The following is a 17,326-nucleotide window of genomic DNA, read 5'->3' on the forward strand; positions in this document are numbered from 1 at the left end:
GGATATCTTCAAATCATTTTTCTTCCATTTCACTTAAACTCAGCTGAGCTTTATCCAAAGCCTTTAGAGGATGAGAACAATTGGGGCAAGGAGGCGGTCTGTAAGCCTCTCTCACACAGCTGTTTTGTAGCTACTGAATGGTTGACAAGATTACGAAACCCTTGACCTAACGATCCATTTCTCAATGGAGCACTTTCATCAAGGATTTTTGCTTCAAGCCCTACTTTTTAGCACTTCACTCTATATCCCATGAAATTTGTGCTTCAAAATAGAATATCCTGTCTTTGGGGAGGTGGGGGGAGTTCGGGTGCGCAACTGCCTACAAGCACAGAGGGTGGAGTAATTGATCTCTCCCCCACCTACCTCTTCAATCCCAAGAATAGTCACTTCAGACTTGAAATTTGAATTATTACCCTAATAAGCTGTGGCATCGAGGTTCAAACAGTTTCACTTCTACGTAAAGATGAAGCGAGCTTTTAGAATTTAATACAAGCTGTGAGACTGAGTGAGCACAAGAAGGCTTAATATTATCCTTCAGTAAAACTGTTAGTAAACAGCTAAAGAGTATTACTTTTTTGTGAAAATATATAGCCAAGAAAGAGGAGGACTTTTTGATGTTCATGAGAAAATTTCCACCACCTCCTCTGGTCATCTTTCAAATAGAAAAATGAGCACTGTAGTTTTGCTTACTACTCAATTTGCCAGGTAAATTGTGTCGAGTGCTTTATCCATAAAGATGATAAGCCTGCCAGCGTCTGTGGCATTTGGCACAAGGCTCATTCACAAGGGTGGTGGTTCTCAAATTTGAGCAAGCATAGCTGTCAGCTCCCATTCTTGTATTGGACGGGCCAGAAACCTGCTTTTATTTTGTTAAACAAAGTCCCGCATGATTTACATGCAGGTGGTCCACAGCCCGCACTTTCAGAAGTGGTGGCAGGGATAAATTTGCAGTCATTGCCCTTACCTACCCATTTCCTCATTTGACTAATATCTTCAGTGACAAAGTAGCTGGCCAGGTTAGCTGTGCTGTGCTAACCAGGTTATGGTGTCCTCACAAAATAAAAGTAGAGCTATGACCTTGACTTCATTAGCATCATATTCAATCCTACCTACATTTTGCCATAGAAAGTTTCCAGTTGCTATAGTAATGAATGAACTTGCATCCTTCCCCAAATGTGCACATTTAATAGGAAACCAAACATGGTTTTCATCTCCATCTTGTTCACCGAGAACATAAGGACGGATGTTGCTGGAGAGCAACTGGCTGATTTGAAGCGTTTATCTTCATAGGGTCTGACAGGTCACCATGAGCAAGGACATTCCTTTGAGGTGTGGCATTGCTCTGTCAGTTTCTATCAATGTGTTCATTCCCTCTGGTGCTGACAAATTAACTCAACCGTTGTGTCGGAGATCACTCCTGGTTATCCAGGAGTGGAAAAGAAAGGCTATAATCTGTCATACAACACCCCTCCCCTATCCTTGTTGATGGGGAACCTCAGTAACTTGGGTTAGTTACCTAGCAGAATGGAAGAAGGGAACTCAAGGTAAAAGCCCAGACCAGAGGGGGCCGGCCCAGTGGCGCACTGCTACAGTGTGCCGCTTGAGAGCGCGGCGCTCCCGCCAAGGGTTCGGATCCCACATACAGACCGGCCGCTCACTGGCTGAGCGAGGTGTGGGCGCAGCACCGAGGGTTGTGATCCCGTTGCCGGTCCCGGTCCGGTACAGGCGTGACACTGAGGGTTGCAATCCGTTGCCGGTCATGAAAAAAGACAAAAAGGAAAAAAAAAAAAAGGGAACAGAGCGTGAGTGAAATAGCAGAGGAATAGGTGGGAGATACAATGCTGGTCTGGGTTCCTCTCCTGAAAACTGAAGTAAACCAAGCCCAAGACTAAAACGTGAACATAGCTTGAGACTACCCTTTCCTTCTCCCCTCTCCCCTCAGCTTTTAGCCCATCTGTGCTTCTGCCTATCTCACCTGATTCTAATTCCACCACCCTGTACCCCGCCATCCTCCCCTTGCTGATGCTTACAGCCTTAACTTTTTTATGGGACACTGTGGTTGATTTTATCTCCTATTTAACAATCTGTCTTTCCTGTCCTGGTCTCTGCTATTTTTCTGATATGCAAGCTCTTTAGAATAACATCTTCACAGTTTCTTATATAGGCCTACTGAAAACTTGAATTCCAGGGATTTCAGGTTCCCATTAAATGTCCGCAGAGCTTGTCACTGTACTTATGCTACTCATTCAGTTATACTTTTATTTATGGCTATATATTTTTAGGATCATATAGTCAGTGTTTCAGGTATCTCTGTCCATCGGCAGTAGGTATTAGTTGCTGCTCATCAACACAGCTTGTTTTTCCAGGGCAAGTGTTCCAAGTTTCCACCTATTGGCACCTTAGTTATTTAATATGCCAACCGTGCACTGCCAGGCAGAGAGAAAAACTTGGCTCAGTCGAAAACCAAGTCAGCCATCCAACCCGCCACTTTTGCTTTTCCCCAGCAGGCAGTTTTGCAAGCCAGCTGCCCAGCGTTTTGTCTCTGATTCTTTGGCCGCCCCTTCTTCCTTATTTTAAAGAACACATGCTTTTCAGCACTAATTTTTGCCAGGCCCTTGGTAACATTCTTTTTAACTGAGCCAGAAACAACTGATGCTTGGCAGGATATGGGTGTCCAGGGCACGTCGGTGTTACTTTTGGTTGAGGCCATTATCAGGCAAGATCATAAAAAACAATCATGTAGGTCTCGAATTATTGGGTTATTCATTTGAAAGAAATTCTTACTTTGATGAACTGAACTCTTTAAAGAGGGATCTAGAGTGAGAATCAGTTACTCTTAGGGGCTTACTCTGAATTTGCATGTTTGATCTAGTTCTGAAATGTTTCTCCAGCAGAAGGCAGGGAGCTCCTGATTGACAATCACCTGAGATATTCTTTTAAAGAACCCACCTGGAGCAGGATCCCCGGAATCTGACATTTCAGCAATCTAACCCGGGACATTCTTGGGCCCACCATGTTTCTGCCTTAATATTTCCCAAACAAGCTTATGTTTATTTAATCTCTTGTGTAAAATCTCTGAGCATCATCAGAAGTATAATCAATGTTGCAAATGTTGCTCTCACTTGAATTAATAAACATTCTCCCTAGGAGAGGCTATACTTTAGTGGATCTGTTGAACAGTGTCACTTAAACAGCTTTATGTCTGGGTATTTGAGAGATGGGCAAAGAAACAGTGACTGTGGTTTTTATTTTTATTTATTTATTTTTATAGCCCTTTATCACTTTAGGTTGGCATTTCTCAGCAAGACTTTTGTCAGAGGATATTTGTCCTGCAATTTGGATTCCCTACTCTTAGGTGGCAGTATTGCCTCCCTTTCATAACAAAACACTTCAGCAAACACTCTTCACAAGTAAATATTTCTTTAACTCTCTAGCACAAACTTTTTTTAATTTTTAGAGAATCAGTACCTTTTGGTAATTTGATACCTTCTCCCTTTTCCTTGCATGTGATCAATTTATTCCAACCCCCTCCTTCCTCTTGTCTTAGAGTAAACCTCGGGCCAGCATGACATCTGGACACTGCAATCGCTCTGCCTGTGGCTGTGAATGCTTCTCTTTCCTAAGTCAGCTGGTGCTGGGTAGTGCTTTTTCACAGCTGTCAGTCCTCCCAGGGCAGCTCATTCATCCCAGGAATGAAGAAGTAGCTAGAGACTGTCTTTATGCTGAGAGCTTTGCATTACTGTGATTTAGACATCCTCATACATCAGAAGGGGTCTTCTTGACTGTGTTCTTTTGAAAGATGTTGATATCTTCCTCCTTTCCTCCCCCAAAATAGTGTTTTCCAACTATAAATTTTGTATCCCTGTTTTACTGTTTACATATAACAGCTTTGTTATCAGTGTCCAAGCAAACTTGGAGCTCAACTGTTTTGGAAACACACACACACACACACACACACACACACACACACTTTTCTTTCCCAAAAGACCCTCTATTCTTTACTGTTTTGGAAACACACACACACACACACACACACACACACACTTTTCTTTCCCAAAAGACCCTCTATTCTTTACTATGGAAAAATATTTTTTAAAAAAACTTAAGCAAGGTTTTATACCTTTTAACCCTATTCCATGATAACACTTCTTAATATGAAAAGGCAAAGTCCCTTCCCTCAAAATGTTTAAAATCTGGATGTACACTTGTTTAAATCTACACATGTATGTGCATAGTTGAAACCTACTCTATCATTATGCCCAGAGATGAATTGCCTATTGGAAGACAAAGTGTGCATGGTGAATTGGTGTCAGATTTTAGAACTGCATAAAATGGAAGTGATCTCACCTGCCAGGAGCCTAGATTTTATAAAGCTCTTGAGCCCTGATAGTCCCAATAACTTCAGTCCATAGTCTGGCCATTCCAAAATAGAATTCTTTCTGAGTTAGTCAAGAACCTAATTTGAAGTCCTTAGCTTCACATTAAAGTATAATAATTGGGAGGGAGGTGGCCTAGTGGGATTAGAATTCTGCAGCCTTGGCAAAGAGATGGAAGCCCTCTCTTCAGGAATATTGGCACAATATGAGTCAGGGTTTAAATGTTCTTCCCAGCAGTGTGATTGTGGGGAAGTGTTTCAACCTTTCTGAGTCTGTTTCCTCAACTATAAAATGGCTATAATCTCTTCTCTAAAAGAGTTGAGGTAAGGGTTAAATTAGGTAATGTTTATAAAACATTTAGTGCAATGCGTGCTATAATTATATAGATAGGTACATAGATAAGTTAAAATGTATATATGGATTCTACAAGGATACTTCAAGAAGTTCATGGAAAGATTTATAGTTTTTAATTTTATTTTTCCATGAACTTTTGGAAGTACCCTCAATTCTTGTTTGTCCACTTACCTATGTGTTTTACCTAATTCCTTGTATCTCAATTGATCTACCTCTAATATGGCTATAAGAAACCCTGACACAGACAACAGCTTTGGATTTAAACATTCAGTATATAAATTTCTTCATTATAGTCTATCAACAACTTTCCAGAGGTGACAAAAGTACGTTTAAAACACACTTGACTGCAAAAATACTTAGCTGAAGTCTGGTTGGCACAGGCTGTTGGTATTAGTTTGGTTATTGACTGCCTTTGCCTTTGAAGTTTAAACACGATACAGATAATTATGTATTATCAATAATTGATTGGAAGTCTGTTAATGAGCTCATGTCTGCTGTAGGTAGATGAGATAATGTCTGTAAAGTGCTCAAAGCTCCTGATATATGAACTACACGTGCCATCTCTGGCTATCCTGATACTACCCCATGAAAAGTTGGTCTCATCAGATTCCATACTATACTCAACGGGGTGTGGTTGACCTGGGACATTTTCTAGAGGAGAGAATGGTTTTCTGCCCAGGAGGGCTTAGGAGGTCTTCTCATCTGTGTCTCTGAGTAGGACTACATCAAGCCCCCCACGGAGAGGGTAGTCAGTCCTGTTTGGTGAAATGTAATAAACACAATGTGTGCAGAAGCCAAGCCATTGGGGACTGAGTCCAGCTCCACCTGTCACCAGCAGACACAGTGTTTCTGGAGAAGGAGACTCCCTTCGTCTACATTGTTTGGAATCCAGAGCCATGACAATGAATACTAGCCATATTTTCTCCTGAACTAAAGCTCAAGCAGCAGGAATAGAGCATAAAGGGAACAATTGAGATACTATCTTCCTCAGTAAAATTCAGATGTTTCAAGGATTATCCCTGAAAAGAGACATCCTGATGGAGAGGTTGGCTGGTTAACCAACTTTTGCCCAACTTTTGCCCCAACTTTGCCCCCCTGAGTTTTGCTGCTGCGTGATGGTCTTCCTGTGTGAGTTCCATCCTGTTGGCCACAGGGAGGCACCTTGCTTTCTTTAATGTTTTGGCTCACTTGTAGACCAAGATTCTTTCCTCAATTTATTATAATACAATCAAACACACTATAACTGCAAAAAACAAAGAGAAAGAAAAAGAAAAAAAAAACTGATAAATACTGGGGAATAACCAAAGCAGAATTAATATAGAAGGTCTAAGATATTCCAACATTCTGGCTTAAAGTTTCTGATTCTTATACTATTAATGTGCTTACTGCTCCTGTCCCTGTGTACATGGAATCTCAGAGGAAAACATGACCTGCCCAAGTGCCTGTCTTAGCTTGGGGCCTCTCTTCAGTTAGACACTGAGATAACTTCCTCAATAAAATTCAGATGTTTCAAGAATTATCCCTGAAAAGAGACATCCTGATGGTGAGACTGGCTGGTCAAGGAACTTCAATTTTGCCTCCCTAAGTTTTGCTGCTGTCTGATGGTTCTCCCATGGGATGCTTCTGTAACATCTGTTGCCCAAGAACATCCCAGTGGCTATCTTGACTCTCCATACCTGAATCCAAGAACGTGAGATTCACTTCTCCCAGCCCCAGCTTTGCTTCCTTCATTATGGCCTCTGTTTTCATTGTCACTCCTTTTCCCCAGGTGAGTGACATGAGAAATCACTTCACCTTGCAGGTGTGCACCCGTGGCAGGAGGGCTGAATCCTTGTAAACCCGTCAGCATAAAGTGTAATACAACATGAAAGAGTTCAGGTAACTACTCAGTCCTGGAAATGGAGTGGGACGTATGGGCAGAAAAATCAATAAGCAGGAGTTATCTAGAACGCTTTCCTTCCTTTGCTCACTCCCTTTCCCCATTCATGATACCCTCATGAACTTGACCTTTATCTTTGGGCAATAGAGTGAAAAAGTGAAGGGAGGCAAGGACAGAGGTTCTGTAATTTAAAAATGCTGCTAGTTAATGGAATTTTAAACAAAAGGGAAGAATACACACAATACAGAAAATAAAAAGAATAACTCTCCCATCTTGATCACTCATTAAACAAAAATTTGAGTTCTTACTATGTGCAGGAATTCCTTTTTGCTCAAATGAGAATAAATGCTCTTCATCCCTTCACTCCAAGGTTCTGCTTGGGTGGCGTTTCCTAATCACAAGAGCCCTGAGATGGTTCCTGCAGGACTTTATATACCAAACCTCTCGATTTAGCATTGAACATACTCTTTTGTTTCATAACATCTCGTGTTCAGTGGAGCTTTCTCTTTAAATAGGTTAGAAATTCCTTGAAGGATAGAAACTGTGTCTTATTTTGGTTTTCGTGCAGCAGCTAGTACAGTCTTGAATGCATATTGTTATGTTCTGCAAGTACCGACTGGCTGCGGGATGGACGTGGGAAAGGAAAGTGAGATTAATCAGGAATTCTCCTTTTGTGGAGAATACACGTCAGTTGCCTACATTCCTCCTCTCCTCCCAGATGAGCCTACCCCTGCTGACACCTGCAGGGGCACCCATACACCATCACAGACAATTCTTCCCTCTCCTAGAACCTTTCTATTGGCCCAAATGAAAGGCCCCAGCAGGCAGTGTTCCCGATACTTGCCACAGCTAGTTCTTGCTGAGTCCTATCCTTTTGCACTCTGTCCCATACAATAGAAACCTGGTCATCGTCCACCCCTTCTCCACCATCTCCCACATCCAATTAGTCATGAGGTCTTCTTTCTCCTAACTTCTCAAGATTTTAAAAATCTATTCCCTTCTTTCCATTGCTGCTGCCACTGCTTAAATTCAGACCATTGTCAGCCCTTCCCCAGTTGACTGCAACAACCTCCCAATCTGTCTCTCTGCCTGGGTCTTGCCCTCTTTACGCTGGACCTGCAATGATCTTCCAGAGATGCAAATTCAATTACATTGCTTCCCACATAACTTCCTTTAATGGGGCCCTATTGCTCTGAAGACCAAGTCCAAACTCCTCCTTAACAAGAGGACTCCCGACTCTTCTCCCTCTAACACCTGTTGCGCCCTAGGTCTCGCTTCTCACCTCCCTGTGCATGGCCCCCTTCCCCTTCTTTCTCACACACAACCAACCAGCCTCTTCCTCCCCCCCCCCCCCCAGGACTCCCGACTCTTCTCCCTCTAACACCTGTTGCGCCCTAGGTCTCGCTTCTCACCTCCCTGTGCATGGCCCCCTTCCCCTTCTTTCTCACACACAACCAACCAGCCTCTTCCTCCCCCCCCACCCCACCCTTTCCAGCCATCTTCAACTCAATACGCTTCCTCTCATGCTTCTTTGCTCACCTCTGGGCCTTTTGTGTCTTATACTTTGGAAATTGTCCATTTGCTTCCTTGACATTATGCAGGGATTTTGCCAAATGCTTACACAAAACAGGAACTTCAAAAATATTAAATATATAAATGAACATTTAAGTCAGTTATTGCTGCTTTGATTTCACTGCTCTTTGTTGGATATTGTCTGACTTTTATTAAGTATTTGCACCAGACCCTATTTAAAGCTCTTTAAACATAAAAATTTAACTTATTCTGAGAAATAGGTACTATTATATTTCTATTATACAGTTAAGGAAACTGAGGCATGGAGAGACTAAGTTGCCTGCCTAATGTCACTCAGTTAGTGAGTTGTTGAACAGACTTGGCCTCAGGCAGGCCTACGCCAGTGTTCCCTCTTCACCAGTATACCCCGTGTTGCCTTCAGAGCCAGCGATACACTCACAAGGTATATCACTGAGGCGTGGCGGGGTGTGAACCAGATGGATTTACAAAGTAGAGGGGGCCCCTGACAATGGGAGGATAAAGGCTTCTTGAATGATGAACAGATCAGAGGAGGGGCTTAGCCAGGCAGGTGAGGGTTCAGTGTAGGTTGTCTATATCCACAGTCACTGTCAGCCACACGGTCCTGGACAGTCTTGGAGGAAACAGTGTCCGTTCAAGAAGACTTGAGTTTGAGCATCTACTATTCTATGCACTGGGGATACCAAAAGTAGAGTAAGACACTGATTTTTTTTTTAAGGGACCCACAATCTGGTGAAACAGACTTCAAAGCATCAGGAACTGTGTAAGACAAATAGGTTGTGGTTAACAGTGTAACAGAGAGGTGGCAACCTTCCTTCTTGTAATGAACTCCCCACTTTACTTCCTTACAGGCCTAGCTAGAACAGTGCTGACTGAGTGCCTACTATGTGGTGCTAGAAAAATGCTAGATGACTACAATGACTGAGGCATGAGTCCCCCCATCCTAGATGCAGTAAGCCCCAGAAAAATACTATGTTACATAGACTTTATGGGGCATGGACACTTCCCTCCCACTATTTTTCACATAGTGGGGCTAAATGAATACCAGTTCCTGGCTTGCTCAGGGCCCTGGCATCTCAAGGTTTTCTGTAGGACACTTGGAAACATGGTGTTTCTCTAGGCTAAAGACAGGCTGGGGAAAGTGATGAGGAGCTATTTCAGAACAGATGTCAACAGAGCCCTTCTTTCCGTGCTGAGAATCAGCAAACACATGCCCTGAGCCTGCCAGGCAGAGTGACTGAGGCACAGGCTCCAGAGCACAGAAACAATAAGCTGGCCTCCTAGGGACTCTCACAGTTACAAATAAATTAGCTTTGATGGAAGAGTGGCCTTTGCTCATTTTTCAGGAGTGTGGATGTGGGAACTCAGGCCGGTTTGGAGTTTAATTAAGGGTGGCAGCTGGCAGAGTAGGTCAGATGGTTCTGTTCTCATGCTCCATTCCTGTCACAAGTTGCTAGTTGGATTTTGTTTTTCTCCAGATATTCCAGTTGCCTTGTTCCCTCCCTTGCCACTGTCCACATGTTGTTCTGTGTGCTGTTGTAGTGGCATGACGTTATGCTCAATTACAATATAGAGAGTCCAGGTGGGGGCCACACTCTAGAGATAGAGAAACAAAACTCTAAGAAAACTTTGAAAACCAGTGGCAAATAACAGTGCTCCCATTTGAGAGGCTTTCTCCCTATGCATGCTGTGACCACCTGGGGACTTATAATACCTGGAGAAAAGGACAGCTGTAATTATGGCATGCCTAGTGTCCATGTTATCTATATGTGATCCTCTATCAGAATGGATGATGGCAGAGACAAGGGCAGCTCCTGTCTCCTGTCCAAGCAAACCAGACACAGGGAGGAAAGAAAGCTGACTTAGAATCACACAATCTCAGGTAAGGACAGGATCTCGAGGACTTGGAGCTATGAAGGTTTCTATCTTCATAGAGAATGACTACATAGGTTTATTGTAAAAGTGGGCATGAATGTTAAAACCATCCCATTGATTAGCCAAAAAGTGCTTGTTAAAGTACCAAGGATAACTGCAGATGTTCCTGAATGGAAAATCTCTAAATCATATGCTCTAATGATGTAAGGGAGGGATAATCAATCAAACCCTAGCTTATATGCTTCCTGTTCTGGGGACATGAAATCCAGGTAGGCTAAGAGTGCTAGAAAAGTCAGATCTCCTGAGATGGCATCATATTTTGGGAAACTAAGTTGGACAGTACTCATATATGTGTCTGGCATAAGGTCTTTAGGGAAATGCTTTATCATATGATTGCATGCTACTTGCAGTGATGCTGTATGTGCTCTAAAAACACTTCCTGGATGGGAAGCTCTGCCCTGCATCACCAGCTGCCTACTCGCTCAGGTCCCATACAAATGAGTTAATTACCTGATGTGGAACAGACTTTGAAAGCAAAGCAAGAAATATATAAAATAAAGGCTGTGATCCTCCTGTGTGATAGTTTCCTTTATTAAATCATTTTTAAAAAGAGAATTGGGCAAATTCCTGTAATGTTGGAATTCTAGGGAGACTAGGTTTTTAGGGTTCCTGACCATAGAGACCTTGAGTAGAAATGTATTTAAGTAGAAAAGTACTCACCCAAATCTTTAGTAGAAAAGTACTTTAAAATGTAAGTCACCCATAGCCAGTAGCCTTTGGGTTAGGAAGATCCATTCCTGGCTTAGAGTGTCTTAAAACTTTAGTAAATGAAAACTGTAGGCAGGTCTAGTGTGTAGGACGTCATCTTATTTTTGAGAACATTGAGGTTGGGAAGGGATGAAGAATGTATAAACACTTAGAAATTAAGGGGAACTTAAAGATGGTCAATTTCATTAGCTTAATTTTAAAAGTGAAAATGCCAAGGTCAGAGAAATTATCTGAGCTTTAGCAGCAAGCTTGCTTTAGCTTCTGAATTGGAGCTCCATGGAAACAGCTCTACCTGTCTCGAAGTGTTAGGCATAGCGGTCAGCGACTTCTGGCCCTCATTCCTCATTCCTGTTATTCTCATGGTGTCAATGTTCTGCCAAAATCATGTAGGAAATAAAGGATTTGTATGTAAGGTGATCAAAAGCTGTATTCCCAAGGAAAATGGTATATCATTAAACTGGATTGTGAGCTCCCAGAGAGCAATGATTTTGTTTTGGGTTTCTTTGTATCTTTCTTAATATGAAGGTGTACATTTTACATCAATATATAATACTTAAATATTTGATCTAAAATGTTCCAGTTGTGAAAAAAAATTAATATTTTTATTAGTGATAGGAACAGTGTAGGGCTAAGTGCATGGACTTTGGAGAAAGACTGCCTGGATTTGAATTGACTTTGCCCAGTATAACATCTGGGCAGGTGACCTAAATCCTCTGTGCCTTAGTTTCCTTGGTGATAAACTGAAATAGTAATAGTCCTTACCTTGCTGAGTGGTCGTGAGGATTAGATGTGTTAATATATGCGAAGCACTTGGAACAGTGCCTGCCCCAGACAAAGTGCTCAATGAGTATTAGCTCTTACTAGTCAGTATGCAGAGAAGGCTGTCTTTAATTGTTGTTGAGAAATATTCCAGATGCGCTAATGTCATGATGTTAACTGATCACTGTTAACTGATTCTAAAAAATAAGAACAATTGTTATAGGGGTCATTAATTCTTAGAGTTTTGGACATTTCTTTGTCCAGAGCTATATTTATATAGCTCTCAACTTCCACTATTGCCTCTTTTTATACTGTGATATCCAGGTTTTCTTAACAAATAAATGGATTCCCTAGTTTGGTTACTGTTGTCTAAAGCCACTTTCTGCCTGTTCACTGCCCTCTTATAAATTAAAACTTGAATAAGGAAAAGCCCCCTTTTTACATTCCTGTATTAATCCATCCAGCTGTCATTTTGATTGACAGGCTCTTTGCCCTTGAGATGTTATTATGTGACTGATCCCTTACTGATATGAGCAGGTGTCCTCATTCTGGTTTTATTTCCACAGTATATTCCTCCAGATCTCTGCGTCTGCAATTTTGTGCTGGAACAATCCCTCTCTGTCAGAGCCCTGCAGGAAATGCTTGCCACGACGGGTGAAAATGGCAGCCAAGGGGTGAGTACCTGTGTTATGTCCTAGCTTGGGACTGGGAAACACCACAGACCAAAAGCACATTCTGTATTTATCCCTCCGGTTTTGAACTGGAAAACTTTAGGACCCTTGAGATGATCCATAGGAGATAGTAAATCTTTCTCCTTGACTTTAGGTTTCTTTTATTGAGAAACCCTAATCCTGCTTCTTTTGGGTTGACCAGCTTCCACCAGAAGATCGAAGAGACACCCACTATTGCTGCCTGAGCAGGGCATAGGACAGTGAACCTACTCCTCTCTCCCACCCCAGAATCCACCAGGGAATGTGGAGAGGCTGACAGAGCCTTCGATGGAGGGTGCCGGTTAGTCAGGTTCTTTTTTCTTGGGAAAACCCGACTGGGGATTTATGACTGCCCCAGTGGAACACAACAGGTTACAACAGTTCAGAGAGGGGGGGGTTTCCTATAAAATTCAGTCTTCGACATGTGTCCTGAACTTGATCGTTTCACTGATGGTGAGCAAGTGTAGAACTGTCTTGAGTTGCTGTTGTCTGTAAAATGGTCCTTAAGTGTTTAACCAAGGAGACAGTGTTCCATATTCCCATGTCAGAAGGTCTCCCAGGGAAGACTTTGGCCAAATATTTCAAAATAATTTTTGTTTCTTTCCTTCTTTAATGACTCAGATTCATTCGTCATCAAATACTTTAATTCTACTGCCTGAATATGTCAAATCCGACCAGTTCTCTCCAGCCTCCCCACTCCCCCACACTCGGTTGGATGACCATCCTCTACCTTCTGGGTTACTGCGACAGCCTGCTAACTGCTTTGCTTCCCTCTACACTTCCCGCTTCCTCCCATTTTTTCACCCAACAGTCATAATGTTTTTCCTAAAATGCATATGTCATCAAATACTTTAATTCTACTGCCTGAATATGTCAAATCCGACCAGTTCTCTCCAGCCTCCCCACTCCCCCACACTCGGCTGGATGACCATCCTCTACCTTCTGGGTTACTGCGACAGCCTGCTAACTGCTTTGCTTCCCTCTGCACTTCCCGCTTCCTCCCATTTTTTCACCCAACAGTCATAATGTTTTTCCTAAAATGCATATCCAATTATTACACTTCCCTGTTTCAAATTCCTTTGTCTTCCCATTACCTTGAGATTAATTTCAAATTCCTTAACAGGACATACAGCCCTACAGAATTTGGTGAGCCCTGTTCACCTATCCTGACCTGTCTCTTACCACATCCCCCCAAGCACTCAATGTCCCGGCCACGTGGAATTCCTTTCACTGCCTCAAACATGCCAGTTCTCTTTTGCCTCTGATCCTGCTTACCAGCTATTTGCTCCACACGGAACAGCTTTCTTCCTCTCTATCTTCCCTTATGTAATCCCTACTTATCCTTCAAGGAACGAGGTTAGATACTAGATCAGCTAAGAAGCCTCCAGCGACCTCACAAGTCTGGTGTTTGGGCAACATTGAGTCTTCTTCCCATCATAGTTCTCATCACTCTGTAGTGTAATTCCAAGTCTTTCTTTCTTTCTCCTTTATTGGAGAGTATACGCCCGTGGGTAGGAACTGTTTGCAGTTACCTAGTAGCACAGTTTACTCTTAATTGACTTGAATGAGCTCATACATAGTATAGAAGTGTCTCATTTGTGGTAGGAGAGACAATGACCAGAGAATCGAGAGAATCGGTGTCTACAGTTTGGTCTTCCTCCAGCTCTTAATTTGATTTTAGGCAACATGTCTAATCTCTTGGGGCCACGGTGTTCTCACCTATAAAATTAGGATATTTAATTAGATCTTTAGGATCCTTTACATGAACTGTTTGTGGTTCTTCACTCCTAGTTTATGATAATATGTTTTGGTCAGCCACCTGAGAAGAGCTTTGCTTTTTTCCTTACAGCATTGACACAGGTGAGATTTTTGTTTGCTTAATGTTCACCCCAATCAGGGTTCATTTCCTCCTTCCTAACGTTATTCTCAGCACCCCATGTTTTTTGTACACCCTCAAACATTTCCAGTTTAGTGAAACAATTATTTAAAATTGCTCACCCTTTTTCCAAGACTCATTATATACAGAAATATTTGATGAAGGAGACCTGGTCGTCTTAAATATCACCACTTTCAGTGTCAAACAGGATCTGCCAGATCCTGCCTACTTGCTTATGGCCCCAGGATATTAATTGGGGAGATAGAGAGATGCTATGTTAACTGAAGAATCGTCTTTTGGGTATTATTTTATCATATTTTGTCCAGAAAGTGTATGTCAAAGGACTTCTTTTTCTTTATCGTTTAGCTTGACTGGTTTAGGGAGTCCTGTAGATGAGAAAGTAAATTTAAAAGTTTGTTTCTCCTTTGTTGCCAAGAACTTAAATAATAATCTTAACTTGGTTTGTCTTAAAGAGGAATAAGCAATAATTCATTTTCCAGATAGAATAAGACCAATTTAATAAAATTGAACCCTTAGTTTTGAAACATATGAGTAAGACCCACCTTAATTACCAGCCATGTAGCAGAAGTTTATTCAATATAGTAATATATTTCAGGGGCCATCTATAATTTACAATATTTAGAAACCAATATAGTCAATCTTATTGGGGGAATCTACTCTTTTAGAATCTCAAGTTTAAAATAAATGATCCATGACATTTTTAAGTAGCCATTGGGTAATAATAATCACCATGTTGGGTCAGACTCTGAAATTTCCCATGTGTTATATTACTGTTTTGTGCAATTCTACTAAAGATAAGAGGGATCTAATAGTTATTTCCCATCTTGACACATTTATTACTATTACTATTTACCAGAAATATTAGAGATGGAAGGAAGGGTCTTGAGAAGACAGTTGGAGCATAGATAAGAAGGGTACTCTTTAAAAAATATTATTATTTCGGGGGAGTGGGATATGGGGAGAGGGTGGTCAATGGATACAAAATTGTAGAGATATGAAGAATATAAGATCTAGTGTCCTATAGCAATATAAAGAGACAACATCAAATTACTATATAATTTCAAGTAACTGGCTGAGGATTTTGAATGTTCCCAGCACAAAGAGGTGACCAAATGTTTGGGGTGATAGATGTGCTAAATACCCTGATATGATCATTGCACACAGAATAAATGTACCCAAATATCACATTGTACTCCATAAATATATATAATTATCATGGATCAATTAAGAAAAGATTAATTAAAAAGAAAAAAAATTAGAAACAGAAGTAGATTAGCAATTCCCAGAAACTAGGGGGAAGGAGTAATGAGAAGTTATTGCTTAACGGGTACAGAATTTATGTTCAGGATGAAGAAAATGTTTTGGAAATAGATAGAGGTGGGGGTCACACAGCATAGCTAATGTAATTAACTCCACCAACTGTATGTTTAAAAATGCTTAAAACAGCAATGTTTATTTATGTATATTTTACCACAATAAAAAAATTTTAAATGTTAAAATTATTATTATTTTAATATTCATTGGTGGCTCCAAATAGTTACCTGGACATCAGCTTCAGACCCCTCCTGGAACCCTGTCACAATTCCATCTGAGCTCTCAGCCTCTAGTATGAGAAACTCTGTTTTCATATAATCTCTTCAGTCTGATTGTTTTGCTTTTCTGAAGTGATGACTATGCACACTTACTATTAGTACTTAATTTGATTTTGGAAAATAATATTCAGCAGGAAAGAAAAAGAGGAAAAACAAAGAAGGAAGTGAGTTAATATAACAGACTATAAAGATTCTCTGGAGAGCCTGGGGATGTCTGAGTAGGCTGAAGTCTCCTTAGCATGCCATTCCTTTCTGTTTGGAAATAGGCGTTTACTGCTTTTAAATAGATATTACTTTCACTAATGATCATGACTGCCACCAAATGGGATGCTTTGAAGAGTGTAATTTTTCCTTCTAGTCATGAATTGGTCATTGTGTGGTGTGTCTGTTCACTGCCGTGTAGCAACTGGGCATTTTAAAAATTGACTTAAGTTGTTTGTTCATTCATGTGATGAATGTACAGAAGTCTTTTTGCAAGGATTTACAATTCTGCAGCAATTTTTGTTGCTCACAAAGAAAACAAAGGTGCCCAGCCAAATTTAACAGCAGAGAGTTTTTTATTATTGAAATGTCCTTAGCTACAGCCGATAGCATGAGGGAGCCAGCTTTATGTCAAAAAGGCAATTAAATGATGAGGAGGAGGATCTGGGGACCGAGAACGTTTGGTGCTTTTCAGAGTCTGCCCTAGCTAAGCTCATCCTTGGATCACTTTCCATCTGATCTAATCCTATCTAATTTTATTCTGGGGAAAATTACCAAGGAATAGATGCTTGTCAGTGTAGCCAATTTTATGGCTAGAGTTTGAAGTAAAATCCATACATATAAATAAAATATTTTCACATTTTTTATTGGTTGGATTTGTAGTGTATGGAATGTCCACCAACCTTCATCAGGATGTGGGGCCAAAATAGATGACACCATCTCCATCTAAACTCAATCTTCACCATCCTATAGAAATGACTTTAAATTTAGAGCAAGCAGCATTTGTAGTGAGAAAAGCTCAGTTTTTGGAGTCAGGCAAGTGTGTTTTCAGTCCAGCCTATACTAGACGAGATGTCCCACGGGAAAAATGATTTCTCCTTTCCGTACCTTACCATCCACATCTTCAAAGTGCAACCTACCTCATAGAACTAGGTGAGAATTCAATGAGATCAGTGCCTACAACTGCCCATGAGTGTGGAAATAGGTATCAGTTCTTTGGAGTCAGGCAGGTGTGTTTTCAGTCCAGCCTATACTAGACGAGATGTCCCACGGGAAAAATGATTTCTCCTTTCCGTACCTTACTATCCACATCTTCAAAGTGCAACCTACCTCATAGAACTGGGTGAGAATTCAATGAGATCAGTGCCTACAACTGCCCATGAGTGTGGAAATAGGTATCAGTTCCTCTCTTCATCTCTGGTCTACTTCCTCCTGTCACACATATCCTTCAGGAACATTCAAACTGCCTCAAAGGAAGGTGAGCCCTGTGCTACGTGACCAGGTGAATGTTAAATCTAGGGTCACGAAACTCCAAATGGGTTTTGATGTGAACTGACATAACACTTCTAGAAATGAAAGGCCTT

The 17,326-nt window shown here is 41.2% G+C and overlaps 1 protein-coding gene across 1 annotated transcript in view; it reads left to right on the forward strand.

Moving 5' to 3' along the window:
• Positions 1-12,128: 12,128 nt before the first annotated feature.
• LOC103591462 (ryanodine receptor 3-like) overlaps positions 12,129-17,326 on the forward strand; it is a gene marked incomplete at its 5' end in the record, with an annotated part of 105,580 nt that continues 100,382 nt past the window's right edge. Inside the window, one exon of the mRNA XM_008573924.1 lies at positions 12,129-12,236. Coding sequence (XP_008572146.1) covers positions 12,129-12,236 — 108 coding nt within the window. The remainder of the gene's footprint in view (positions 12,237-17,326) is intronic.

This window comes from Galeopterus variegatus, unplaced genomic scaffold (genome assembly GCF_000696425.1).
Source record: "Galeopterus variegatus unplaced genomic scaffold, G_variegatus-3.0.2 Scaffold972, whole genome shotgun sequence".
Classification (NCBI taxonomy): Eukaryota; Metazoa; Chordata; class Mammalia; order Dermoptera; family Cynocephalidae; genus Galeopterus; species Galeopterus variegatus.